We start from the raw sequence: 25,714 nt of genomic DNA, 5'->3' as shown, positions 1-25,714 counted from the left end.
AGGATCCCAGATACTCTTGTTCAAGGCCAAGTTAAGGCATAGAACTGCATAAAAAATGCTTCTTCAGCCCAGGAGCATCCATATTTGACAGCCCGGCGTTTTTCTTTTGGTAAAGCTACTCTAGTTGCTGTATGAAGCACAGATCAAGATCTGATTTTTGATCCAAGGACAGTAAGTCAATTAAAATGTTTTTAATGAGTGTCTACTCTGTGACTAGTACTGTTCAAAGTGATATGGACTACAAAATGAGTCTGTATAAGAAGGTATTCATAACTTAGTTGGGCAAGCAAGACTACACACTTGGCCTGTCTCCTTTGGCCCATTACTGTTCACTGCTAAGTGGGCCAACCCAAGGCAAATATTCACCCAGAGGCCAAACTCAGTGCCTCTAAATAGTCCACGTTCTGCAGGGGTTCAGTTCAATCCAAACATTCTTTTCTTAGCACATTCTTTGTGCTCGGCCCCATTCTTGATCCTGTGTGGGAAACAAGAAGAGACTTATTGATGCCGTTGTGAAGGCAGAAAATGCACAAGACATGATGATCCTTGCCCTCAAGGACCTAAGTTTAGTTGGTAAATGTGGGGAGGGAAGAGAAAGTGATTGTTAAATGTGAAACAATAATGACAAATACATGCTAACATATTTGGCAAGTCAATTCATTTCTTGGGGCCTCAATTTCCTCATTTGTAAAAATAGAGTTAACCAAATGATTTAAAGGTGACGTTCTAATTCCACGACAGTGGTGAGATTTACCTATATAAAGACCTGAAATAAAATTAATTCACGTGTCAGTTGTGGGAGAAATTTGGAGGAGTAGCCATCCTTTAATGTATACCTCCCCTCTCAATATAATCATACTTTTCCAGATATTAGTCCTGACTGGAAGGTTATTTTGTTTTTGTTTTTTTGCTGTTGTTGTTTGAAGTGGTAAGACATAAAAGTGGGGAGGTAGGATGAGATCAAATAATGGGGGCCCTGAAAGTTAAGGAGAGCTTTGATAAGGCCTATTAGCCCAAGCTCCTATAAAGTCTATGGGTTTGGAGGAAAGATCTATATTAATGTTAATAGTTTTGATAGGTGATTGCTCAGGCTTTATGTCTAGTTTGAGTGTCTAGACACAAACCCTAAATATGACTATCTAGAGTTTATCACTAGACTGAGTTAACCTCTGAAACTTCCCTTCAAGGGAAATTGACTAATAAGCTTTTCACCCTTTTCTCACCTTTAGTTTTTCTGGAATTGTGAATCCAGCTCACATGTATATTGAAACTAAAATAAGTAGGAGCCAACAAATTGGGGGATATAAGGCTTGTGCTGTTTGTCTGCAACCCAGTGTGGGGAAAAACATCACACAAACACAAAAACTACATCTAAAATAAGAATAGAAAGATGGAGTGTACAATACCTTGAAGGACATTAGGAAAGCTTAGCTCAGGGAAGAAGGGGAAATTCCTTGACATGGAAACTGTCCATTTTGAAAATATTCTAGAGGAGACACAGGGAATTTGTGATGAAAGGGCAATCTAGAATGCTGAGGTGTTCTATGTTGGAGTCAGAGTTTGAAAAGTCCAAAGATTTCAAACAAAATCTGCTACAATCTGCTCCAGTTTGTTTTTTTAGCCTATGACTCCCCAACATACACACACACTGACCCTTTCACTGTATCTTTTTGAAAAAAATTTATTGAAGTATAGTTGATTCACAATGTTGTGTTAATTTCTGCAGTACAGCAAAGTGATTCAGTTTACACGTATATATACATTTTTTTCATATTCTTTTCCATTATGGTTTATCACAGGATATTCAATACAGTTCCCTGTGCTATACAGTAAGGATATGTTTTCACTGTATCGTAATCAACCCCTGCCTTAGCCAATGTTTTTACCCTTTTCCTCAGACACAGTGAACATTTATTTCTCTTATTCTCCAAACTTAAAACTCTCTCCCCAACCTCTTCAAACCATTTGAGTCTTCTTCTTTACTTACGTAACTACTTAGGCCTTTCTTCTTCAGAGAAGACTTTCCACATCAATCTAATCCCAAATTCTAGCCTGCAGGCACTGTTTTTTTGTGCACGCAATTATATAGTAAATTGTTATTCTACGTATGCTTTTCTTATATGCAGGCTGTTTGCTCCCTAGGCAGTAAGCTCCTTGAAAGTGAAATATGAATTATATACATATTATGTTTGTTCCACCCACAGTGCTTTATACATTAGGCATTCAAAATCAATATTTGTTTATTTCAATATATTTGCCAAACATCTATGACATGTTAGGCACTGTCGTAGGTAATGGGAACCAAATAAAAATTAAATGTAGTCTTCGACCTCAAGGAGCTCACAGTGTAACCTAGAAGACAGACCAGGAAAGAGTGGAATGCAACACGTTGCAATGGGCATGTTAGAGAGAAGTTCAGGATGCTAGCGGAGTAGAGAGGAAGAGCACTTAACCTGGATGAGGAGCGACAGGGAGAGGTTTGGAACTAATCCCTAAAGTGAGCCTGGAAAGATGAGTATGAGTCAACCAGGTGAAAAGAAGAGGAAATGGGCATTTGAGAAAGAGGGAGCAACACAAGCTAAAACATGAACATAGAATAAAGCATGTCTTGTTTAGGAGCATTGCCAGTAACCACAGTATGCCTGGAACATAAGATTTAGTGAACGGACTTCCCTAGTGGCGCAGTGGTTAAGAATCCGCCTGCCAATGCAGGGGACATGGGTTCGATCCCACGAAGATCCCACATGTCGTAGAGCAACAAAGCCCGAGCTCTACAACTACTGAGCCTGCGCCCTAGAGCCTGTGAGCCACAAACTGAGCCCGTGCGCCACAGCTACTGAAGCCCGCGTGCCTAGAGCCCGTGCTCCGCAACAAGAGAAGCCACCGCAATGAGAAGCACGTGCACCGCAACCAAGAGTAACCCCCACTCGCCACAACTAGAGAAAGTCCGCGCAGCAACAAAGACTCAACGCAGCCAAAATTAATTAATTAATTTTAAAAAAATGATTTAATGAAACGGTAGCAAGGGATGAGACTAGAGAGGAAGCCAGGGTCTAAATCCTAGAGTGAAGTCCCTAGAAGAAGCTTGTAGGTTATTCTATGAATAATGAAGTACTATGGAGGGATGTTAAGTAGGGATACTTTGAACAGTATATATTTCTAAAATACAAAAATGGTGGCCATGTGAACTATAGATTGGAAAGATGCAGAGGCATTTGAGAAAGCTAGTTAGTATTGAGGAAGGGTTGAGAAGGGTCTATGGCAATTTTTGCCACTCACCCCTTTTTCCTAGCCCTGGATGACTTATTCAAAGATGGCCAACCAGATTCTTTCTACTAGGAATTTGAAAATTTGATAAAGACAGAGAGATGAAAGATGACTGTAGCTGAGTTACCTTACCCAACGTCCCAGACAGAAAGTTTGAGCTCCACCTGCTAAGGTCCCCAGAAACGCCTCAGATCTAGTCTTCCTTAAAGCATGGTTATTCAGTTTTCCCTCCAATTCTGTGAGCTTTCCCAATGTCTTTTCAAATAAATACCCCTTTTTTGCTTAAATTAGTCAGTTTGTTTCTGTTGATTTCAACCTAAAAAGCCTGAACTGATATAAGGTCTAAAATAAGGTAGTGGCAATGAAGAAGGATAAAAGAAGGAGATCTGAAAGATGTTAGAAAGGTGGGATTAATAAGACTTGGTAACCGGTTGGATCCATGGGCTCATGAATATTATAGTCACATTTCTAGCTCAGTTACCTGAGTGAATGTGGGTGCAATTTACTAAAATGTAGCATAAAGAAGATGGAGTCAGTTGATGAATTTTGGTTTTGGTCCACTGAGTATGAGATGCAGGTGGGGACAGTGTCGAGTAAATGGCTTAAAATACGCTTTTGGGAAAGAATTACACATTTGGGAATCAGCATGAAGTATATATGCTAGCTGAAAGTATTGGAGCCAATGAGCTTAAGCAGGAGAAACGGTGGGCTGAAAAGACACTAAGGCACGGGACAGAGCCTCAGATAAAGCAAACACTAAAAGAAGAACATCACGAGTGGATGGTGTAAAGAATGCCAAAAAGGAGTGGCCAGAGGTTGGAGAACCAGGAGAAAGGAGCCCCAGAAATCACGGGAAGAGATGAGAAAAGACAGGAGAGCCTCTACCTTAAAGCATCTAAACTGCAACTTTTGAAGGTACAGAAAACGATTAAAAACTCACAGAAAGTATCAAAGCTTAATAAGCAAGCCCATGCTACCAGTTATAAGGCAGATAAAACAGATCCAAAAAACCTGCTAGGCTTGAGCTCATGGCAAAGCCAGGATTTGCTTGAACAGAGACCATCTGAGAGAAGATAATGTGAGTGTATCATACATTCTCCCCTGACTGTCTTCTTTCCAAACACAGGAGCTGCATCCACCAAAACTCAGGTTGGTCACCCCTTTCTACTACCCCTTAGGTGTTGATCTATGATGGGACCTAAGAATTGTTCCTCCTCAACCCTTCATCTCCACAACTTTCTATGTCTAGATGGAGACCTCACAGGCCAGGTAAACACTGGGTAGTAAGGATGGGGTGCTTGGGGTGGCATAGAGCATTTTGGGAGTATTAGGTGAGGGCAGGAGGCAGGAAGAACTCTTTGTGGAACCATTTTCTTCCTCTCCTCCTATTTCTAACTGCTTATAAAACAGAAACTTCTTTCCATTTAAAAGTATTGGTATGGTAGCATCCTCCCTTCTTCTCTGAAAAGAAAAACTATGGCATATAGTACTGAGCAAGGGTAGGTAATCCCAACTTTGGCTCTTGCTTTCCCAAACAACCTGCCAGCAACACGTGGTAGGTTACCTGGGGGCTAGGGGGATGTATTAAGAAGCCAAATTTATATTCAGGTCCCAGCCACAGACTCCAAACTAGCCTCTAGCAAAAACAGATACTTCGAACTTATTTGATTTTTGTATTTTTTTTTTTTTGCGGTACGCGGGCCTCTCACCGCTGCGGCCTCTCCCGCTGCGGAGCACAGGCTCTGGATGCGCAGGCTCAGCGGCCATGGCTCACGGGCCCAGCCGCTCCGCTGCACGTGGGATCTTCCCAGCCCGGGGCACGAACCCGCGTCCCCCGCATCAGCAGGCGGACTCTCAACCACTGCGCCACCAGGGAAGCCCTGATTTTTGCATTTTTAAAAAAATTGCTTCGGAACCTGTAGGGGGAGGAGGTATATTTGGTACGTCAACTACCTCAACATCCTGGCTGCAGTGAATGCTGCGGCTGTAGTGTGAATGTTCTACATTGGTTCAGATACCAGCGAACAAGGAAATAGGGGTTTCAGGAAATTATCTCCATGGCAAAGCAAAAATGAAAGCCTGCTAGAAACTGGAGCCTGGGCAGAAAGCTTTGCCTAGCAACCTGCCTTCCATCTGCGGACAGAGTGGGACCAGGGTTTAAACATTCATTCATCTCATCTGTTGATCAATACCAAATCTGAACAGAAGTAGCATTATTCAGCAATGAATGAATGGAAAATGACTTTCAGAGTTAATGAATTTTATGAGGAGAATGTAGCCACAGCAATAGCCACTGTGGAATAAATATGGAGCTAAGAAAGACTATCAGAAATAGAGACATATGAAGAAGATCAGGAGATTGGGAACCTGGGCAATTCAAGGCCATGAGATTCGTTTGTAGATCTGTCTATTTAAAATATGGGGATATCTACTCACAAGACAGAGTGGAAGCTGTCTCTCTACACAGAGCTTTCATTCAATTTATCACAGGAGTGTAAGGGACATGGGGGCCAAAGGAGAAACAAAAGGGAAGAAAATGGGTTTTTAAAAATATACAGGATGGACAGTAAGGGATAGAAGGTGGTCTCAGGGAAAACCTTGGGACTGAAGCCGCTCACCATGGCAAGTTTCTAAGTGTTGTGACTGGGATGCTATTTGGAGGAGCAGAAGATGTGTTTTCCCATTTACGGCACCTTCCCAACCCCACTGACACATTTCATTCTCTTGTATCTTTAGAGCCTTTCTCCTGATCTAGCTCAATGGCACCACAGAACAAGGTTGCAGATTCTTAGCTTGTAAGTCCAAGCATCAAAGACCCAACTGTAAGACAGAATGGTTCAGGAAATAGATGTGATCAATAAAGATGCCTCTCTCCAAGAGAGAAGAATATTTGTCAGTATTACAGAATGCTACCCTGATATGGGAGACACAGTGTCACAATTCATTGACAAGATTGAGTTCACCCACAAAAGGTAGACTCTGGGCAATTAGCACTGATTTATTGGCATCTCAGTAGGCTGAAAAAAACAAGCTTTCTCCCACCCTCTTTTTTATTTTCTTGATCCTTCCAGTTCTTTCAAATAACATCAGACTTTTCATAGTGTGATAGCCAGCAACAGTGATGTAGGATAATACATAATCATACCAAACTATATGTCTTCCTGTACATTACATTTTCACACCAAACCATATATTGAATTTCAGTGTTGACAAAAACTTTAAAAACTTCAATATTTTGTATTGTAGACTTAGGGTGAGGGGGGTTGGGAATGTGGAAGGATCTCTTTAGGAAGCCTCTTCTTTCTCACTTTTCCACTTTGTTTTCCCTCAAGAAGCAAATTTATATCACTGTTGGGGCTTCCTTTGTATTTGGAGAGATCTTATACATTAAAAGTTCACATAAATGGTTTCACTCATTCCTCTGTTCAGGCTCTGGCCCTCTATTCTCCATGTCTCCCTTTTCTCCATGTGGCAGGCCAATCCAGAAATTTGAATTTGAGTTCTGATAGAGGGAAGAGGCCCCTCAGACACGGCTTTCTCTCACTATTTTAGGTATTAATATATGGTATTTGTTGCCACCATTTGCTTTTTATCATTCTGCTCAGCAATGGCTACAGGCCAGGACTTCAAACTATGAAAGCTTCAGACTCACATTTATTCATTTATTTGTTCATTCATTCAGCAAATACTAAATATTTATCAAACACCTGCTGTGGGACTTCCCTTGTGGCGCAGTTGTTAAGAATCCACCTGCCAGTGCAGGGGACATGGGTTCGAGCCCTGGTCCAGGAAGATCCCACATGCCGTGGAGCAACTAAGCCTGTGCACCACAACTACTGAGCCTACGCTCTAGAGCCCATGAGCCACAATTACTGAGCCCGCGTGCCACAACTACTGAAGCCTGCATGCCTAGAGCCCGTGCTCCACAAAGAGAAGCCACCGCAATGAGAAGCCCCCACTCGCTGCAACTAGAGAAAGCCTGCATGGAGAACGAAGACCCAACGTGGCCAAAAATAAATAAATAAATTTATTTTAAAAAAAAAACAACAAAAAACCCTGCTATGTGCCAGGGCCTCATCTAGGCTCCAAGAATACAGTAGTAAACAAAACAGACAAAAATCCCTATCCTCTTGGAGCTTACATTCTGGTTGGGGACCAGATGCAATTGCAGTTTACATCTGCTCTCGGATGCTAACGGATATCTCAGACTTGACAAGTTCAAAATAATTCTTGATTCTCCCTCCCCATCATTCCTCCCTCAGTCTTTCCCATCTCAAGAGGTAGCACTGCCATCTATTCTATTGTTCAGGCAGAAAGCTTTGGAGTTATCCTTGATTCCTCTTATTCCCTCAACTACACATCCAATCTATTCATCGTCAAGACCTATTGATTCCATTATCCAAATGTGTTCCAAATCTGACTGCCTTCCAACCACCCTGGTCCAAGCCAAAGCTTCCTTTCACTATGGGCTGCCTAAAAACAATTGCAGCTTTCTTTGTGATGAATCTCCTTTGCAGGAGATGTGGAAAAGGGGAAGTAATGTTAGGGAGTGAACAATATGTCAGGCACAGATTAGATGCCTGTTGGCAGGTCTTATCAGCTCTATTTCCCTTAAGAAATCAAAGACATTTGATAAGAAAGAATTCTAAGTGATCTTTCTCAGGCTTTTAGAAAGAGTCTATGAATTATGGTCCAAGTATTCCATTTCCCTGAGTTTGCATGGTGGGCCTGCTTCCCTTATGTCCTCATGAACACTTGGTTAAACCCAGAGACAGTGTTAAACACACAGGAGAAGGGGAAGGAAAGAAGCAAATGTATTTCTGTAGATAGATCTTTTTCAAATGTAAAAATTAAAAAGTTACAGAATTTTCCTGCTCAAACCCTCTCAATACTTCCTATAGCATTTAAAATAAAACCCAAACTCTTTACTATATTATACAAGATCACCCTTCTCCCTAACTTCATCTCCTTCTAGGCTCTCCATCATGACAGCAACTCTTGCCATCTTGGACTTCTTGCTATTCCTTGAACACGCTAAGGTCATTCCCTTTCAGGGCCTTTGTTAATTCTAGTCTCTGGAACACTCTTCACCAAGAACTTCCAATGACTTACACCCTCACTCCATTCATTTTTCTGGGCAAGTGTCACCTTATAAGACAGGATTTCCTTAGCCACTCCAAATAGGTACTCTCTCCCAATGAAATTCTATCTCTTTATTATGCTTTATTATTCTTCAAAGCCCTTCGATTTACCTGAATTTATATACTTTTAAATTTATTATCCATCTCCTTTAGAAGAATGTACACTGTAATGTGGTAAGGATTTTGCATGCTTTCTTAACTACTATCTCCCCAGTGCTTGGAAGAGTACTACTTGATACACAGTGGACACTCGGCAAATATTTGTTGATTGAATGAGTAACTGAAAACCCCGCTGAAAAATTCCAAATAGACTATGTGAGGTTGGGGGCTTGATTTATTATTGCTACGCATTGTTGGTGGTACTAAATGGCCATCCCAAACCTTCTTCCTTTTTATCTTGTTCTTAAAGAAGAAGTAGGTGCGAGCAAAAATCAGCGTGGAACCAGAATCAAGGGTTTTATGTGGCTTATCAACAGCCTCCTTGAGGCATTTCCCTCCCTACCCACCTCTGCTCTGTGCTCTCAGTTTGGCTCTGATATGTCTATTAGTTTTGAGCCAATCACATATGTGAATACCATAGCAGTATAGCCATGACTAGATGAAGAGGAAGAGGTCTATTCTTACAAGAAGAATGAAACAATACCATTGGAAAGGCTGAAAATTCACTATAGGGAGCCTGCATCTGGTATGCCTTTACTTATGGAGTTAGGCTGGTCCAGAAACAGTGGGAATGCCCTGATCAGCAGGCAGGGCCAACCCACTGGGTGTTTCAAATGAAGAGAGAACTATGGCTTGAAAATGTTAGTTTTAGAAATGATAGAAGGCAAAGTAGTGGCATATCCGTAGACGAATGAAGAGAGATTGACACTCAGGGGAAGACATGAGATCTGAAATGTCAAAACTAGTCTTATACAAAAAGAAAAGAAGAATATCTCTCTGATTTTATATGGATCTAACTGCGTTTACACTTGGGACTAGGATAGGAAAAGGTTGGGGAGATGTTTTTGATGATAGTAGGTCTGGGAAAATGACTGTGTCCTAGAGAGACTTAATGGAAGAGGAAAGGAATGATATTAGGGAACAATTTAGAATTATACCCCAAGAGGGAGCCTGGATCCAGGAAATTTTTTTTTTTTTTTTTTTTGCGTTACGCGGGCTTCTCACTGTTGTGGTCTCTCCCGCTGCGGAGCACAGGCTCCGGACGCACAGGCCCAGCGACCATGGATCACGGGCGCAGCCGCTCCGCAGCACGTGGGATCCTCCCGGACGGGGGCACGAACCTGCGTCCCCTGCATCGGCAGGTGGACTCTCAACCACTGCGCCACCAGGGAAGCCCCCAGGAAATTACTGAAAGTCGCCCTCCGATGGTAACAAATAGGAAGTCCTTAATGAGAACAACTGGGGGACTTTGATGATTCCTGGGAATAAAAACTTTGGGGAAGGGATGCTTCAGGAATCCATAAGCAGATAACAGAGAAACTTTGAGTTTTAGGGCCAGTGTAAATATAAGCTAAGGGGAAAAGATATCGATTTGGATTTGAGGAAGCCAATATAGCTAAACAGTTATTGGAAAGCTGATCAAATTAATAGTTATTACATTATTACATGCATTTCAGGTGCTCAAATTCATAATTTGGGATGTGAAAATAGCCTCTAAGTAGTGACTAAAACAACATTTGCACTTTACGTGATTGGATCTGCAAGGAATCCAATCAATTTCCCCAGTGCCTGGCCTCTACCCCTTACATGTCCAGACATCTTTGAGTGGTTACCAATATGCTGGAGATCAGAGTAGAGAACAGTCTTCCTTCTTCTTTCTTACTGCATAGTCTTAGGCAGCTCCTCAACACGTACAGACTTTAACTTTTACCTGAGACTTTGACTTCAGGGGAGAGACACCAGTCGACGGGGTGCTAGAGTTGGCCCACAGATAAACTTTAGGGGTTGTAGGAGATTCTATGTTGGTCCATGAGCACTTCTGGAAGTTCTCCTGGGAAGTTTCATAACTCAATTTATAAAAAGAAAAAACATATAGGCATACACTATATGAGATTAAAACCTAACCCAATCAAAACCTCAATTAATATAGGGGAAAATATTCACACATGGAAGAGAAACACATTACCCTGTTCAAAAACTGTTTGGTCAGATACTTCAATTCACACAATTAAAACATTCAATAACACTAACTTTTGAATATTTGGCATAGTAAAAATGCTTGTATGGGTTTTTATCACTGAATGTCGTGAGTCTAACAGGTTCCATAGGAAAAAAATACAACATCTAATTACACTAAAGGGCTTAATAGCATACTAGATACTAAGGAAGAAAATCTCAGTAAATCTGACAACATAACAAAAGAAACTATCCAAACTGAAGCATATAGAGAACATATGAAATACATAAGAAAAATAAACAAGGCCTCATGACCTGTAGGACAATATCAAATGGTCTAACCTATGTGTAATTGGAGGCCCTGATAAGTGGGGAAGGGAAGATATTTTAAGAGATAATGGCTGAAAAGTTTCCAAATTTGAAGAAAAATATCAATCAACCAATTCAGGAAGCTCAACAAACCCAAAGCAGAATAAACAAAAAGAAAATGGTACTGAGAAACATTATACTCAAATTTCTGAAAACCTGTGATAAAGCAAAGGGGGAAAAATGTACAAAACTGTTTAGTCTGGTTTAAGGGTAGATACCATTCTTACAACTTTTCTCTAAATTTTAAATTCTATCAAAATGAATAGTTACCAAAAAGACAAGATGTAACCAAAATACTGCTTGATAGCAGGGAAAGTGGCAGGGAAGAGTTCAGAAGTAAACAGTCTTCCTTTTTAACTCCATCTGTTCAGGAGTATATTTCTTAAATTTGTAAAAACGTGCACATTGAAAATTTAAGGGTAATTACTAGAAGAATATGCAGATATATCCCACAGAATATCTTGCTTGTTAATATTATGAATGTTTCCTTGCTTTTAAATACCAATTTATAGAACTATATCATTCAATAAAAATATTTTCCATCCTTATTTATCTAAGAAAAATTTATATTCATTCCACAAAATTCAATACTACTTAAAAAATGTGTTTTATTATTTTTAAGGTGCTATAATTTATTAATAATGGCTTATTTTATTTGTTTAATTGAAGTATAGTTCATTTACAATATTATATTAGTTGCAGGTATACCACTTAGTGATTCAGTATTTTTACAGATTATATTCCATTAAAAGTTGGGAATTCCCTGATGGTCCCGTGGCTAGGACTTGGTGCTTTCACTGCCGAGGGCCCATGTTCAATCCCTGGTTGGGGAACTAAGATCCCGCAAATTGCACATGGCGCGGCCAAAAAAAAAGTTGTTACAAGATAATGGTTATAATTCCCTGTGCTATACAATATATCCTTGTAGCTTATCAATTTTATATGTAGTAATTTGTATTTCTTAATCCCATACTCCTAATTTGCCCCTCCCCTCTCCCCTCTCCTATTTGGTAACCACTAGTTTGTTTTCTATATCCGTGAGTCTGTTTCTGTTTTGCATATACATTCATTTGTATTATTTTTTAGATTCCACTTATAAGTGATATCATATAATATTTATCTTTCTCTAACTTATTTCACTAAGCATAATATCCTCTAGGTCCATCTACATTGCTGCAAATGGCAGAATTTCATTCTTTTTTATAGCTGAGTAGTATTTCATTGTATATATAAGCCACAACTTCTTTATACATTCGTCTGTTGATGGACACTTGGGTTGTTTCCATATCTTGGCTATTGTAAATAGTGCTGCTATGAACACTGGGGTGCATGTATCTTTTCGAATTAGTGTTTTCCTTTTTTCTGGATATATACCCGGGAGTGGAATTGCTGGATCATATGGCAAATCTATTTTTAGTTTTTTGATGAACCTCCATACTGTTCTCCATAGTGGCTGCACCAATTTACATTCCCACCAACAGTTGTACAAGGGTTATCTTTTCTCCACATCCTCTCCAACATTTGTTATTTGTAGAATTTTTGATGATAGCCTTTCTTTTTTTTTATTGGAGTATAATTGCTTTACAATGTTGTGTTAGTTTCTGCTGTACAACAAAGTGAATCAGCTATATGTATACCCCTATACCCTCCCTCTTGGACCTCCCTCCTACCCCACCCCCATCCCACCCATCTAGGTCATCACAGAGCACTGAGCTGAGCTTCCTGTGCTTTATAGCATGTTCTCACTAGCTATCTATTTTACGCACGGTAGTGTATATATGTCAATCCTAATCTCCCAATTCGTCCCACCCTCCCATTCCCCCCCGTGTCTACATGTCCCTTCTCTACATCTACGTCTCTATTCCTGCCCTGCAAATAGATTTTTCTGTACCATTTTTCTAGATTCCACATATATGCGTTAATATATGATATTTCTCTCTTTCTGGCTTACTTCACTTTGTATGACAGACCCTAAATGCTGGAGAGGGTGTGGAGAAAAGGGAACCCTCTTGTACTGTTGGTGGGAATGTAAATTGATACAGCCAATACCAATTGTGGAGTGAACAGTATGGAGGTCCCCTAAAAAACTGAAAATAGAACTACCATATGACCCAGCAATCCCACTACTGGGCATATACCCTGAGAAAACCACAATTCAAAAGAACACATGTACCCCAATGTCCATTGCAGCACTATTTACAATAGCCAGGACATGGAAACAACGTAAAGATTTTGAGTATCTTTTCTTGTGCCTGTTAGCCATCTGTATGTCTTCTTTGGAAAAATGTCTATTCAGATCTTCTGCCCATTTTTTGATTGGGATGTTTGTGTGTTTGTTTGTTGATATTGAATCATATGAACTATTTATATATTTTGGATATTAACTCCTTAGTGGTCATATCATTTGAAAATACTTTCTCCCATTTAATAAGTTGTCTTTTCATTTTGTTGGTGGTTTCCTTTACTGCGCAAAAGCTTTTAATTAGGTCCCATTTCTTTCTTTCTTTTTTAAAATATTTATTTATTTATTCATTTTTGGCTGCATCGGTTTCTTTTTTCTGTCCTGTATCCCCCACTCCCTTACCAGTTCATCCTGGGAAGGCTTCCTTAGTGTTTTCATCACTGGCAAATAAGTCCATATCTCAACGTCTGCTTCTGTGGAACATGATCTAAGATGTATCCCCCCATACACATACTTAGTACGAAACGAAAGAAGTCAGACACAAAACCACATATTGCATTATATGACCTATCCAGAATAGAAACATTCATAGAGATCAAACAGATTGGTTGTTGCCAGGGCTGTAGGGGAGGCAGCATGGGGAGAAACAGCTTAATGCAGAAGGGTTTTACTTTGGGCTGATGTTTGGAACTAAATAGAAGTAGTAGTTGCATGACATTGTGAATGAACGTGTCAGTGAATTGCTCACTTTAAAATGGTTAATAGGGACTTCCCTGTTGGTCTGGTGGGTAAGACTGCGCACTCTCAATGCAGGGGATCTGAGTTTGATCCCTGGTCGGGGAACTAGATCCCGCGTGCATGCCACAACTGAGTCCACATGCCACAACTCAAAGAGAAAAGATCCCACATGCTGCAACGAAGACCCCGCGTAGCCAAAATAAATAAATAAATATTTTTAAAAGATAATTAAAAAACCAAAATGGTTAATAAAAGTCTTGGTGGAAGTATTAAAAAAGAAAAGCTTTCTATCCAGAGAAAAAATTAATAGACAAATAATAGAATTAAAGAAGATTACTTGTACTCATAGAAACTGACAATGGATTGATATCTAGAATATACCAAAAAATTTTGCAAATGAACAAGAAAAAGAGCAATCGCAATGAAACAATGGGCAGAAGAAACCAAAAGTTGATTAAGATATGAAGAAATGTTCACACTCATTAATAATCAGCGAAATGCAAATTAAAACAGCAATGAGGGCGTCCCTCGTGGCGCAGTGGTTGAGAGTCTGCCTGCCGATTCAGGGGACACGGGTTCGTGCCCCAGTCCGGGAAGATCCCACATGCCACAGAGCGTCTGGGCCTGTGAGCCATGGCCGCTGAGCCTGCATGTCCGGAGCCTGTGCTCCGCAACGGGAGAGGCCACAGCAGTGAGAGGCCCGCGTACCGCAAAAAAAAAAAAAGTCTGTCCCTGCTCTGAATTTTTCTTCTGTGACTTTCCCCCTACCCCTACATTTAAGTCTTTAACCCATCTAGAATACCCCTTTGTATTTGATGTTAGGTAAGGATCCAGTTTGTATTCCTCAATATAGTGATGATGTTAGGTAATAATTCAGTTTATATTGCTCCACAGAGTGAGCCAGTTTCCTCAACATCATCCACAAATCAATTGATCAATCAAGAAAGAAAGCAATCTTCATTTCTCAATGAATTTTTGGAGCCTTCTTTAGTATACATTTGATTCTGATAAATTTTTGTTTCTAAATTCTTTATTCTATTCCACTGGTCTGTGTGTTCTTGAGCCAAAAATTTATTCATCAGGTATTAAGCGCCAAAATTCTGTTAATATCAGGTACGGCAAATTCTACCTCTATACTTATATTTTTTGCTTGTTTTTTTTGTTCTGGCAGCACCTCACGGCATGCAGGATCTTACTTCCCCAACCAGGGATCTAACCCTTGCCCGCTGCAGTGGAAGCGCAGAGTCCTAGCCACTGGACAGCCAGGGAATTCCCAATACTCGTATTTTTTAAGTTGATTTTTATTCATATTTAAGAGTCAACTTATCATCTTCTTCAGAATGTCCAACTGGAATTTTGAGTTGGATTACTAAAATTATAGATGAATATAGAGAAACATTGTTATAATATAAAGTTGTACCATCCAAAAGCATGACATTTTATCTATTTAGATCTTCTTTATATTGTCTATTAGTTTTTTCCAAAATAAGTTATTATTCTACGGAGTTGTACCATTTAAGAGGATAAAACTGTTTACTTAGATTTTCTTTATATCCTTTACTAGAGTTTTAAAGTTTACTTCATAGAAGTCTTAAACACACTGGATTAAATTTAATCCTAGTTACTTCACAGTTTTTGTTGCTACTGTGAATAGTGTTTTATTTTTATTACATTTTCTAGTTGGTTATTGTTGATTTAGAGAAATTAGTTCTAACAGTTTGTTGATTCTGTTGGTTCTTCTAGATCAATGATTCTATCATCGGCAGATAATGACAGTTTTTCAGCTACTTACATCTTTTTCTTTCCTTATAAAGTTGGCCAAGACCTTGAGTATAAATAATAGCAGAGATGGGGGCATCTTAATCTTGCTCCGGGTCTAAAGTTTCTCCATTAATTATGTTTGCTGTTGGTTTTTGACGTATGAACTTTATCAAGGTGAAGTATTTCCTTCTATTTCTATTCCTAGTTTTCTTAAGGGTTTTTTCATCATAAATAGGTGTTTATCAAAAATCAAATGTTTTTGGTGACTAGTGGTATAAGGTTGATGTTGTCAATTTTGTTGGTAGCTTTTCTTATATAGACTCATACCTTAATTTCTGAGATTTTTTTTTTTTTTTTGGCCGCACCGTGCAGCATGCAGGATCTTAGTTCCCTGATAAGGGATCAAACTCATGCCCCTGCACTGGGAGTGTGGAGTCTTAACCACTGGACCACCAGGGAAGTCCCTGAGACAAAGTTTAATTGACCAAGATTGGAGAATTGGTGACAATGAGGTTTGAAAAAGAGACGTTTAATTTCTTCTGTATTTACTGAGACAGGAGACTTTATATTGATCCCACTTTCCTCTCCTTCCCTTTCAGCAAAATTCCTTGAAAGGTTTGTCTATATTTACTATCTCCAATATTTCTCCTCCCATTTTTCTCTTTTTTTTTTTTTTACTTTTTTTGTTGAAGTATAGTTGATTTACAACGCTGTGCCAATCTCTGCTGTACAGCAAAGTGACTCCGTTATACACATGTAGACATTCTTTTTTTATATTCTTTTCCATTATGGTTTATCACAGGATTTTAAAAATATAAATTTATTTTATTTTTATTTTTGGCTGCGTTAGGTCTTCGTTGCTGTGCGCGGGCTTTCTCTAGTTGCGGTGAGCGGGGGCTACTCTTCATTGTGGTACACAGGCTTCTCATTGAGGTGGCTTCTCTTGCTGTGGAGCAAGGGCTCTAGGCGTGCGGGCTTCGGTAGTTGTGGCACGTGGGCTCTAGAGCACAGGCTCAGTAGTTGTGGCGCACGGGTTTAGTTGCTCCGCAGCATGTGGGATCTTCCCAGACCAGGGCTCGAACCCATGTCCTCTGCGCTGGCAGGCGGATTCTTAACCACTGCGCCACCAGGGAAGCCCTATCATAGGATATTGAGTATAGCTCCCTGTCTTCCCATTTTTCTTGATCCCACTTCAAACCACCTTACATCCCCATACTTTACTAAAACTGCTCTTATGAATGTCACCTGCATTGCTTCTTCCAATGGTAATTTTAGGTTCAAATCTTAGTTAAACTGTCAGCAGCATTTGTCATAGCTGATTACCTCTCCTTGGTTTCCAGGGCACCACACACACGGCACACAAAATCCATGCGTGTTTAAATCTCCCCTTCTCTCCTAAAATCCATACTCATATATCCATCTTCACATTTCCACTGGGATGTCAAACAACACGTCCAAAACTGAGCTCCTAAAATCCACCCAGGGAAAAATACACCAAACTCAAACTTCTTGCAATCTCTATCTCAGTAAATAGCAATTACTTTTTTTCCAGTAACCACAAAACCTTGGAGTCAACTTCCTCGCTCTCTCTCACATCCATATCCAGTACTTCAGCAAATCCTGTCACCTTTACCATCCACTGTCCCTGCTACCATCTTGGCCTAAACCATCATTGTCCCGTGACTGAATTGTTGTAATATCCTCCTATCCTAACTGGTCTCCTTTATTTAACCTGGATTCCCCTCTCCACATCAGTCTATCTCAACATAGCAGCCAGAATAATGATGTAAGCACATGTCAGACCATGCTGCTCCTCTGTTTAAAACCCTCCAATGGTTTCCCATCTCACTCAGAGTAAAGCCAAGATTCTGTCAGTGTCCTACAAAGCCTTACATACATGGTATGGTCTCCACCCTGCCTCCACTACTCCTTCACCTCTCTGCTATTATCTCTTAATACTATATCCCTCTTGTTCAGTCCAACTCACCTACTAGCCTTCTCTTTGTTTCTCAGATATGCCACGTGTACTCACAAGAGCCTTTCCACTTGCTATTCCCTATGTATAGTCTGCTTTTCAAGATATCTACAGATATGAATTCCTGACCTCCTTCAGGTTTCAACTGAAACCCTGTCATCTTATTTAAGATTGTGATAATCCTCCTCAGCCAATATTTCCTATATCCCATTCCTGCTTTATTTTCTCATTATTATTGATACTTGTGCATATTTCATATACTATATATTTTATGAGCTCCATGAAGTTAAGAGTTTTTGGGCTGTTCTGTTCCCAACATCTGGAGTAGTGTTTGGCACATAATAATTTTTGAATTAATGTGTGCTGGATATCTCCTGTGTGACTTTCTAGATCCACTCTTTACTCTTTTCCACCTCTCTGCCCATTTCTTATTCTCTGCCCTGGGAGGCTGACCTGTTTGGTCTGCATCCTTTGTCCTCTGGCTGCTGGTTGGGTTTGGTAAATAGGAATCCTAGGAAGAGATGTGAGGGAAGAAGGACATTTAAGTCAAATGATATAGTCCCTTGACTCTCTCCCCATTGGGTTATCGCAAATGAATGTCACAGCTTTCCTCCAGGTAGCCCTCTCTATATGACTTTATCTTTCTGGGGGTTTTTTTTCCCTCTGCTTTTGGGCCTAGGTGTAGAAACAGTGCTAGGGTACTCTACTGTTCTTTGTGCTACATGCTGCCTATGCCTTTGTAAATAACCCTTGTTACCTCTTTGAAATACCTTAATTTGCATGTACCATTTGTTTCTGCTGGGACCCTGAGTGATAGAGAATGAATGAGTGAACAGCTCAGAATGAACCCAGAGTGTAAGAGTATCCATGTCCCCTGTGGCTGCTCAACAAAAGGCTCCTACTGCAGAGATGGCTGAATCATCAGGTAGATAAAATGACCTCTCCTGTAGATATCAGTTGGTTTCCTTCCCAGCACTGAGAGCTTGTTTAATGGGCTCATAAACAAAGTGAAATAGTGGCAGATTTCAAGTTTATACATAAGCTCAATAACATGATTTTTTTCTTTCTTTTCAGGTTATCAACCTGTGAGCAGTAATGACCTCTGAACCTTCACACTCAGGTGAGTGGTGGTAAATGAGTTACACTGAATCTCTTCAGTCATGGAAGGGACTTCTCTTTCCCCATACTGAAATAAACACTTATTCTGGATATGAATTTGTTTTCCATGCCTGCCCTTTCTCTCCCATTAGCATCATTTTTGGACTTAGCGTTGATTCACTAACACAATATTTCGTATAACTTTATTTTGGACCAAGAAATTCACACTTCATAAAAGTAATAGAGCAAAAGGTTGATTATGACCATGGGATCTCCTGGTTTTACCATCATCAGAAGTCACTGGGTAGAAAGGTTTTTGAAGATTCATTTTCGGTGTCAGCAGGGAGACCTTATATGATTGAGAGCACTTATAAGATAGGGATGCTTGTCAGGGCATATGTTCTGAACCAGGACTATATATGGGGCTGTTTCTCCCAAAGCCAGGATACATGGATCAGGCTAAATGTTGGAGGAGTGGGATTCTCACATCACTTACAAAGTTCTTATTTCCCTTCTCCACTGCTTTGGGCTTTGCTTGTTTAAAGCTCCTAATACTAAAAGTCCCACAATGGTCCCATTGAATTAGAAGCTGAGGCTACCTCTTGACCATTTGGGGCTCCTCATGCCACTGGGAAAACAGATTAAGAGAGAGGTTATGATGTTGGTTAGTGTACATTGATCCTTGATAATGTTGCTGCTATAATAAGAGGGCAGAAATGGAGGAGGAGTATGGTGGAATCTAGGCATCTTAGGAGAGGGAGGGTATAAGTGTCTGGATGTTAAATTTAATGTCTTGGAGAAGAATCTCAACTGTTGGGTATAAAATTAATTTTCCCCCTAGCGGCTGCCATAATCTACTCTTCTGAAACTTCCTTTCCTATCAATTCCTGGCGATTCATCTATTAGAACAGTCATTTCCAGCTCTTATGACTCCTTGCTGTTCATTTCACAACTTAAATCTTCTATGTGATTTTAAGGTCTCCCCTAAACCCCTTATTCAGAGCAGTCTGGCTCTCACCCCTCTCTCCCCGGCGCATGTCCCTCTGACTATGGAGTGGGGAGGAAGGACAGCAAGGGTAGAACCTTTTGGGTTGTCCACAAAGAGATTGTTTATGTCTCTCTTTGGCTCACTGTCTATGGGCATAGTGTGGACAAGGTTGTAGTTTCAACAGGTTCCACTGAGAGAAGATTTGTTCTCAAGCTCTCCCCTTGGCTACCTTCCAACTGGGGTCCTCCCATCACATTCTTTTTATATGTGTACATTTTTTTAATATATGTGTGCATCTTAATCCCACTGAAGACTGTAGCCCCCAGTCTCATCCACCCTCTGCAGCTAACTCTTGGGCCCACAGGCATTTGAGGGATTCACGTGCAGTTCCTTCCAGGAACTGAGAACTTGGTGAGGGAGTGGCCCTGGATTTCTCTTTTCCTTGTTAGCCCTCCTATACCATCTTTCCTCCATTTTTCCCTCCTGATCTCAAAGAACAGGGCAGGTCCCTTGGCGGTCCTTTGGCTTAAGAAGACATTCACCTGTACTACCAATTGCCAACCTCCTTCATAAGACACTGGTAGGTATCCTCAGGAAAATCACTCCGCAAGGAATTACTATGTTAAAATAGTCTTTTTCTTTTTGGTCAAGAGACAGTCTCCTAAATTAACTGGAACCTGTGTCAGTTTATAAGGAAAATAATGCAATTTTTCTTCTAAAATAGGGCCAAGTCTGGGATCAGATAGGCAAGTGCTGCTCCTTGATAAGCCTGAGTTGGACTCTCTTGGCTCCTGTCAACTGACATCCAACTCAATGCTGTTCTGCTGTTCTGTGCTTTGACCCTGTGGCTCAGCCTCTTGCTGTTTGGCTTTTAGAAGGCTGGACCATCTGACATCTTCAACTGTACACCTCAGGGGAACAGGCCCAACTCTAGAAAACTATCCAGGAAGGCATTTTAGCATCTGGCTCTGTTTTATGCCAATTCTCAAGGTGATGTGCTATGCTGGAAAAAAAATTATTTAACAAAGTCCCAACATATTATCCTTAAATCAGGACCTGACAGGAAACAGAAAGTAATTCCTCTTCTTTCCCTAGTGGTTCCACAGTCGGGGAGGTAGTTTATGTCCTGGCAGAAATGACTAATTTCTCTATCTTCTATAGCAAGCATTTACAGTTGGACACCCGGAACTGACTTCTCCACAATGATACACTCTAAATGAGATGGGATGCCAGCAACAAAATCTTTGGAATGGAGTATCAGTTACCTGGCTGTCCATGATCTGGCTCAAAGGTGAATTCCTGAGGTCCCTCTCTGAGCCCTCTAGTATTTCTCTTGGGTTAACCCAGTTTAAAGAGTCTCATCCCCATAAATAGGAACATGGCTGGGTAAATGTCACACAGGACCCTTCACAGCCTGTCTCAGGATTGCAATATGATGGCAGGGTATTTACAAATGTCTGAGGGTGTTCAATTACTGGCTAACTCTGTTCTGATCTGATCTGATCAATTCCTTGATAAGCATTCTTGTATCATTATTATTCTCTTAATTTTGAGGATTTCCCAGTACACTTGGGGATATTGATGGTTTAGAGGTTATTGGCATAACTTGCTTCTGTTAGATTTTAAATTTGATTACTATCAAATGATTCAGGAAAAAAATATGTTTATGTGTGTATAAATTATAGTTGTGTATGTATATATGTGCACACGTGCACATACACAGAGAGAGAGATGAATAAAGCAAATGTGGTAAAAGGTTAACATTTGGACGATCATTGTGAAGGGTATATGGCAACTTTGCGTACTGCTACACAAAACTTCTCTGTCTAGAATTATGTCAGAATAGAAAGTTAAAAAGTATACAAATACATATGTAAGGTCAGATTAAGAAACTTAAGAAACATATCCCATAATATTAGTACTGCTAAAATGTGGGATTACAGGAAATTTTGTTTTCTTTTTTCAGTTTATCTGTTTCTAAATGTTCTACAATGGAAATGTATTGCTCTTGCTCTGTAATAAGGGTAAAAGAGCATTAAAATCATAAATTGGTAAAAGGTAGTGTTTTTCAAAGTTGATCTTATTGGCTATGCTAACCACATGATAGTTACTGCTCTTCTTGAGGAACGTAACATAGAGTTCCATGACGTGTAGTCTAGATCTCCTGTTTTGAGTGAATAGATATTTTGTTCTGTCATCTAAACAAGTTAAAAAGAAAAAAGGACTACTGGCATTCCTCTAGCCCTTTAAAGTTATTGATATTTTGCTGAATATCTTTTGATATCCCTCCATATCCGCTCTCTACCTCTCTCTGCTCTTCTTTATCCTCAGAAATCTGAGCCAGTCAAAATACTGTCTTGTTGTCTGGCTTCCAGCTGGGTTTGGCCAACGGTGAGCAAGTAAGAACAGATCCATGGGAAGGAGAAGAGTGAGAGCTGGGTAATTTTTTCTTGGTTCCCTCCTGGCAGGCTTGTACAAGCTGGCTTCACCCCTTAACTGAAGAACATTGCACCTGCCAGGTAACCCTCCCTACACAGCTCTCTCTTTCTCTTTCTTCAGGTGTGGTAACTTGCTGCTAAGCCCCTGCCCTTGCTCCTTCAAGTCTAGGAGTGGTACCTCAAGTTACTAGTTGCAGGATACTTGCTTCACTTCTATTCACACCCTTGAAGACAGTGCCTTTATTAAATTTCCCTCTATTGACCCAACTGAATGTGCCAGATGTTTGTTGCTGGGACCCCAAATGACATGGCAATATCTGGTGTCTTGCGGCTTTAAAGGAAAATTCATCAACTATGCCTGATAACCTTCAGTAGAGGTTATTTTCCTACCATTCATCTCTTTGATTCTTTCATATGGCCTCTTAAAAAGATTGGCCACAGATGACTCATAGAGATTGTTGTGTGGGTCTTTAGCTTGGCTCAGATATAACATCTACCACAATTGTTTGCTGCCATTAATATGGCCCATGCTTTCCTCTAGATCTCTGTCCACTCCAACCAGCAGCCCTCCTTTCACTTGTGATGCTCAGTGACACACCCTCAGCATACTTAACTATGGTTGCATTAATTCTCCTGACTTGTACTACTCTGTGGTGTGGCAAGACCTTTTCCTTGGTGTTCCCATCTCCCTAAGAATTTTCTTGCAGGACTGTATCAATGATGTCCTTATCTAGAGGCCATTCAGAGGTATTTGTACATATTCAAGCTCCAGAATGTCAGTACCTGACTTCTGAGCATTAAATGTCTGTTGTCGGGCTTCCCTGGTGGTGCAGTGGTTGAGAGTCCGCCTGCCAATGCAGGGGACACGGGTTCGTGCCCCGGTCCGGGAAGATCCCACATGCCGCGGAGCGGCTGGGCCCGTGAGCCATGGCCGCTGAGCCTGAGCGTCCGGAGCCTGTGCTCCGCAACGGGAGAGGCCACAACAGTGAGAGGCCTGCGTACCGCAAAAACGAAACAAAACAAAACAAATGTCTGTTGTCAAATAGATTTCCCCCTGAAGGTGTCTTTTTCCAAGAAGGAGATTCAGTGCCTTGTCAACTTGTCTAGCGACCTGCATCTTATTCCAGTTTATATACACAGTCAGTCACCCATCAGTCTTCTACCTTGGAGCTCCCTGGAGTGGGAAGCCAAAGAAGCAGGAGGGACCCAAGTCAGTACACAGGAGAGGACTGTCATTCTGGCCTTGAGGTTTCCATTACTCTGACTGGAGTGACTCTGTTACTTTCCCTTGAGGCTTCCTTGTTAGATGGTGGGCCTCCAAGAACTCTAGCAGAATGTGGAGTCTTTTAAAAAAAACAACAACAGTCTCTGAACCTCTGGATGTACATATTGTACAAGAACAACCTCTATACCATAGTTCCTAGGAACTACATCAGGATAGTCCAGACTCTGAGCACAATCATAGTGGTCCTCTGAGCACGACGGAATACGTGTTCAGGGTAGTAAGGCAAGATTGCCTGTTGCAAAGATGTTAATATAGCTAATGGCCCACATGTCACCAAAAAGGACTAGAAGACCCCATCTGTCTCAGTCATTCCAGTTATAAAGGAGATCAAAACGTCCCACTCAGCCTTAAAAACAGTTTTCTGAGATGAGAAATTATGTGATATTAGCAATCTAAGGAAAAAGGTATGTATGATTTGAAACTAAGAATTTAACACCTCAAAACTCTAGGTGGACACTTTCCTTTTTACTGTCCAACCTGAAAATTCATCGGGGAAGCAAATGTCCCATCATAGATTTTGTGCTGGTAATTAAGTAATTAAACGGTCACTATAACGTGGAGCAGGCCTTACTAGGGAAGAGATCTGAATATCCAACCGCTTCACAGATTACATATTCATGTTCCTAGCTAAAATCAATCCCTGCGCTTGTGCACTAGATCCCATTGCCTTCACCTCCTCAAGGATATCACTCCTGAAGTTCTCCCTCATCTCTGTCTTGCATTAGCAACGTTTTACTCCCTCTTGGATCATTTTCATTAGCATATAAACAGGCTGGGTTGTATGTTTGTTTGTTTTTCCATCTAAAAAAAAAGCAATCAGTTCTCTTGACCCCATTTTCCCCTACCAATTTCCACTCCACTTCTTTGCTCCCACTTACAGAAAAATGTCTCAAATAGTTCCCTGTACTCATGGTCTCCAGGTTCTTTCCTCCTGTTCTTTCCTAAATCCACTGCAATCTGGCATTGACCCCTACCACTCTACCACGACTGCTCTTATCAAGGTCACCAATGACCGCCGAGTGGCGGGAGCCAATGGCCAGCTCCCCAGCCTTCATCCTAGTTGACTTAGCATGATCGTCTGACAAAAGTGGACCACTCCCTTTTTGGATACTTTCTTTATTAGGCTTCTAGGACGTCATGCTATTGGCTTTCTTCCTACCTCACTGGTCACGCCTTCTCAGCTCCTTTTCTGGTTCCTCCTCAACTCCCTCAGTTCTTCACTTTAAGACTGTCCCAGGGATCAGCCTTAGCCTTTCTTCTCTTCTCCCTCTACACTCATTCTCTTGTTGATCTTGTTGATCTGATTCAGACTATGAGCTTTAAATACGCAGTTAACCCCCATCTTTTTAATCTCTAGTCCAAGACCTTTCTCCCAAACTCCAGACTTATTTCAAAATTTCCACTGGGTTGTCTAACATACATCTCAAACTCAACATGTCCAAAACTAAACACTTGTTCTTCCCCTACAAACCTGTCCACATATCTAGACTTCCTCAACTCAGTTTATGGTAACTCCATCCTCCTAGCTGCTCAGGCCAAAGCAATTTGAATCACTCTGGCTCTTCTCATATTCTCACTCCCCGTAGCCAACCTTTTAGGAAAGTCTATTGGCTTTTCCTGTAAAATGTATTAGAATCTGACCACTTCTCACCACCTCCTCTACCATCACTCTGGTCCAAGCCACCATCATCTAGATTAACGAAACTGCTTCCTAACATAGCACCTTGTTTGAGCCCCTTTAACATAACAGTCAGAATGATCCTTTTAAGCATAAGGCAGATCATATCATGCTTCTGCTCAAAAGTCCTCAATGACTCTCCATTTTACCCAGAGAAAAAGCCAAAGTTGTAGGCTATAATACCCACATGATCTGGCATCCCCTCTTCCTTCTGATCATAATTCTGCTCCAGACATCCTGTTCTCCTTTCTGTTTCTTGATCTCATCCTCTAGGGTTGTTTCTTTAGCTGTTCCCTCTGTCTGGACAATTTCCCCTCAGATAGCTCCCGACTAACTTTCTCACCTCCTTCAAGTCTTTGTTCATATCCTATTTGTACAATGAAGCCTATCCAGATCACCCTGTTTATTACCTCAGTCTAACCCCTACTCCCACCCAGCACTCCTGATCCTACCTAGCCTGCTCTACTTTTTGTTAACGCCATATCTTTTATTACTTAACATACTATATACTTATTGTTTATTTTCTATATCCCTGCTAAAATATGAGATCATAAGGGCAGGGATCTTTGTTTTATTCACTTTGTATCCTAAGTGCCTATAACAGTGCCTGACACATTCTAAGTGCTCAATAAATATTTGTTGAAACGTATGTCCTGGTCCATGAAAGCCTCGTTCTTTT

At 40.7% G+C, this 25,714-nt stretch overlaps 1 protein-coding gene across 1 annotated transcript in view; it reads right to left on the bottom strand.

Moving 5' to 3' along the window:
* Positions 1 to 24,412, bottom strand: part of TSGA13 (testis specific 13) — a 38,466-nt gene extending 14,054 nt beyond the window's left edge. The window contains exon 1 of the mRNA XM_089917073.1: positions 24,340 to 24,412. Coding sequence (XP_089773199.1) covers positions 24,340 to 24,412 — 73 coding nt within the window. The remainder of the gene's footprint in view (positions 1 to 24,339) is intronic.
* Positions 24,413 to 25,714: the final 1,302 nt, after the last annotated feature.

The sequence above is a fragment of the Delphinapterus leucas genome, chromosome 9 (assembly GCF_059928025.1).
Source record: "Delphinapterus leucas isolate spDelLeu-1000000601 "Yukka" chromosome 9, BTC_Dleu_Yukka2, whole genome shotgun sequence".
In the NCBI taxonomy this organism is placed as follows: domain Eukaryota; kingdom Metazoa; phylum Chordata; class Mammalia; order Artiodactyla; family Monodontidae; genus Delphinapterus; species Delphinapterus leucas.
The sequence above is the reverse complement of the archived record's forward strand: the minus strand, read 5'-3'. Positions and strand labels throughout refer to the sequence as shown.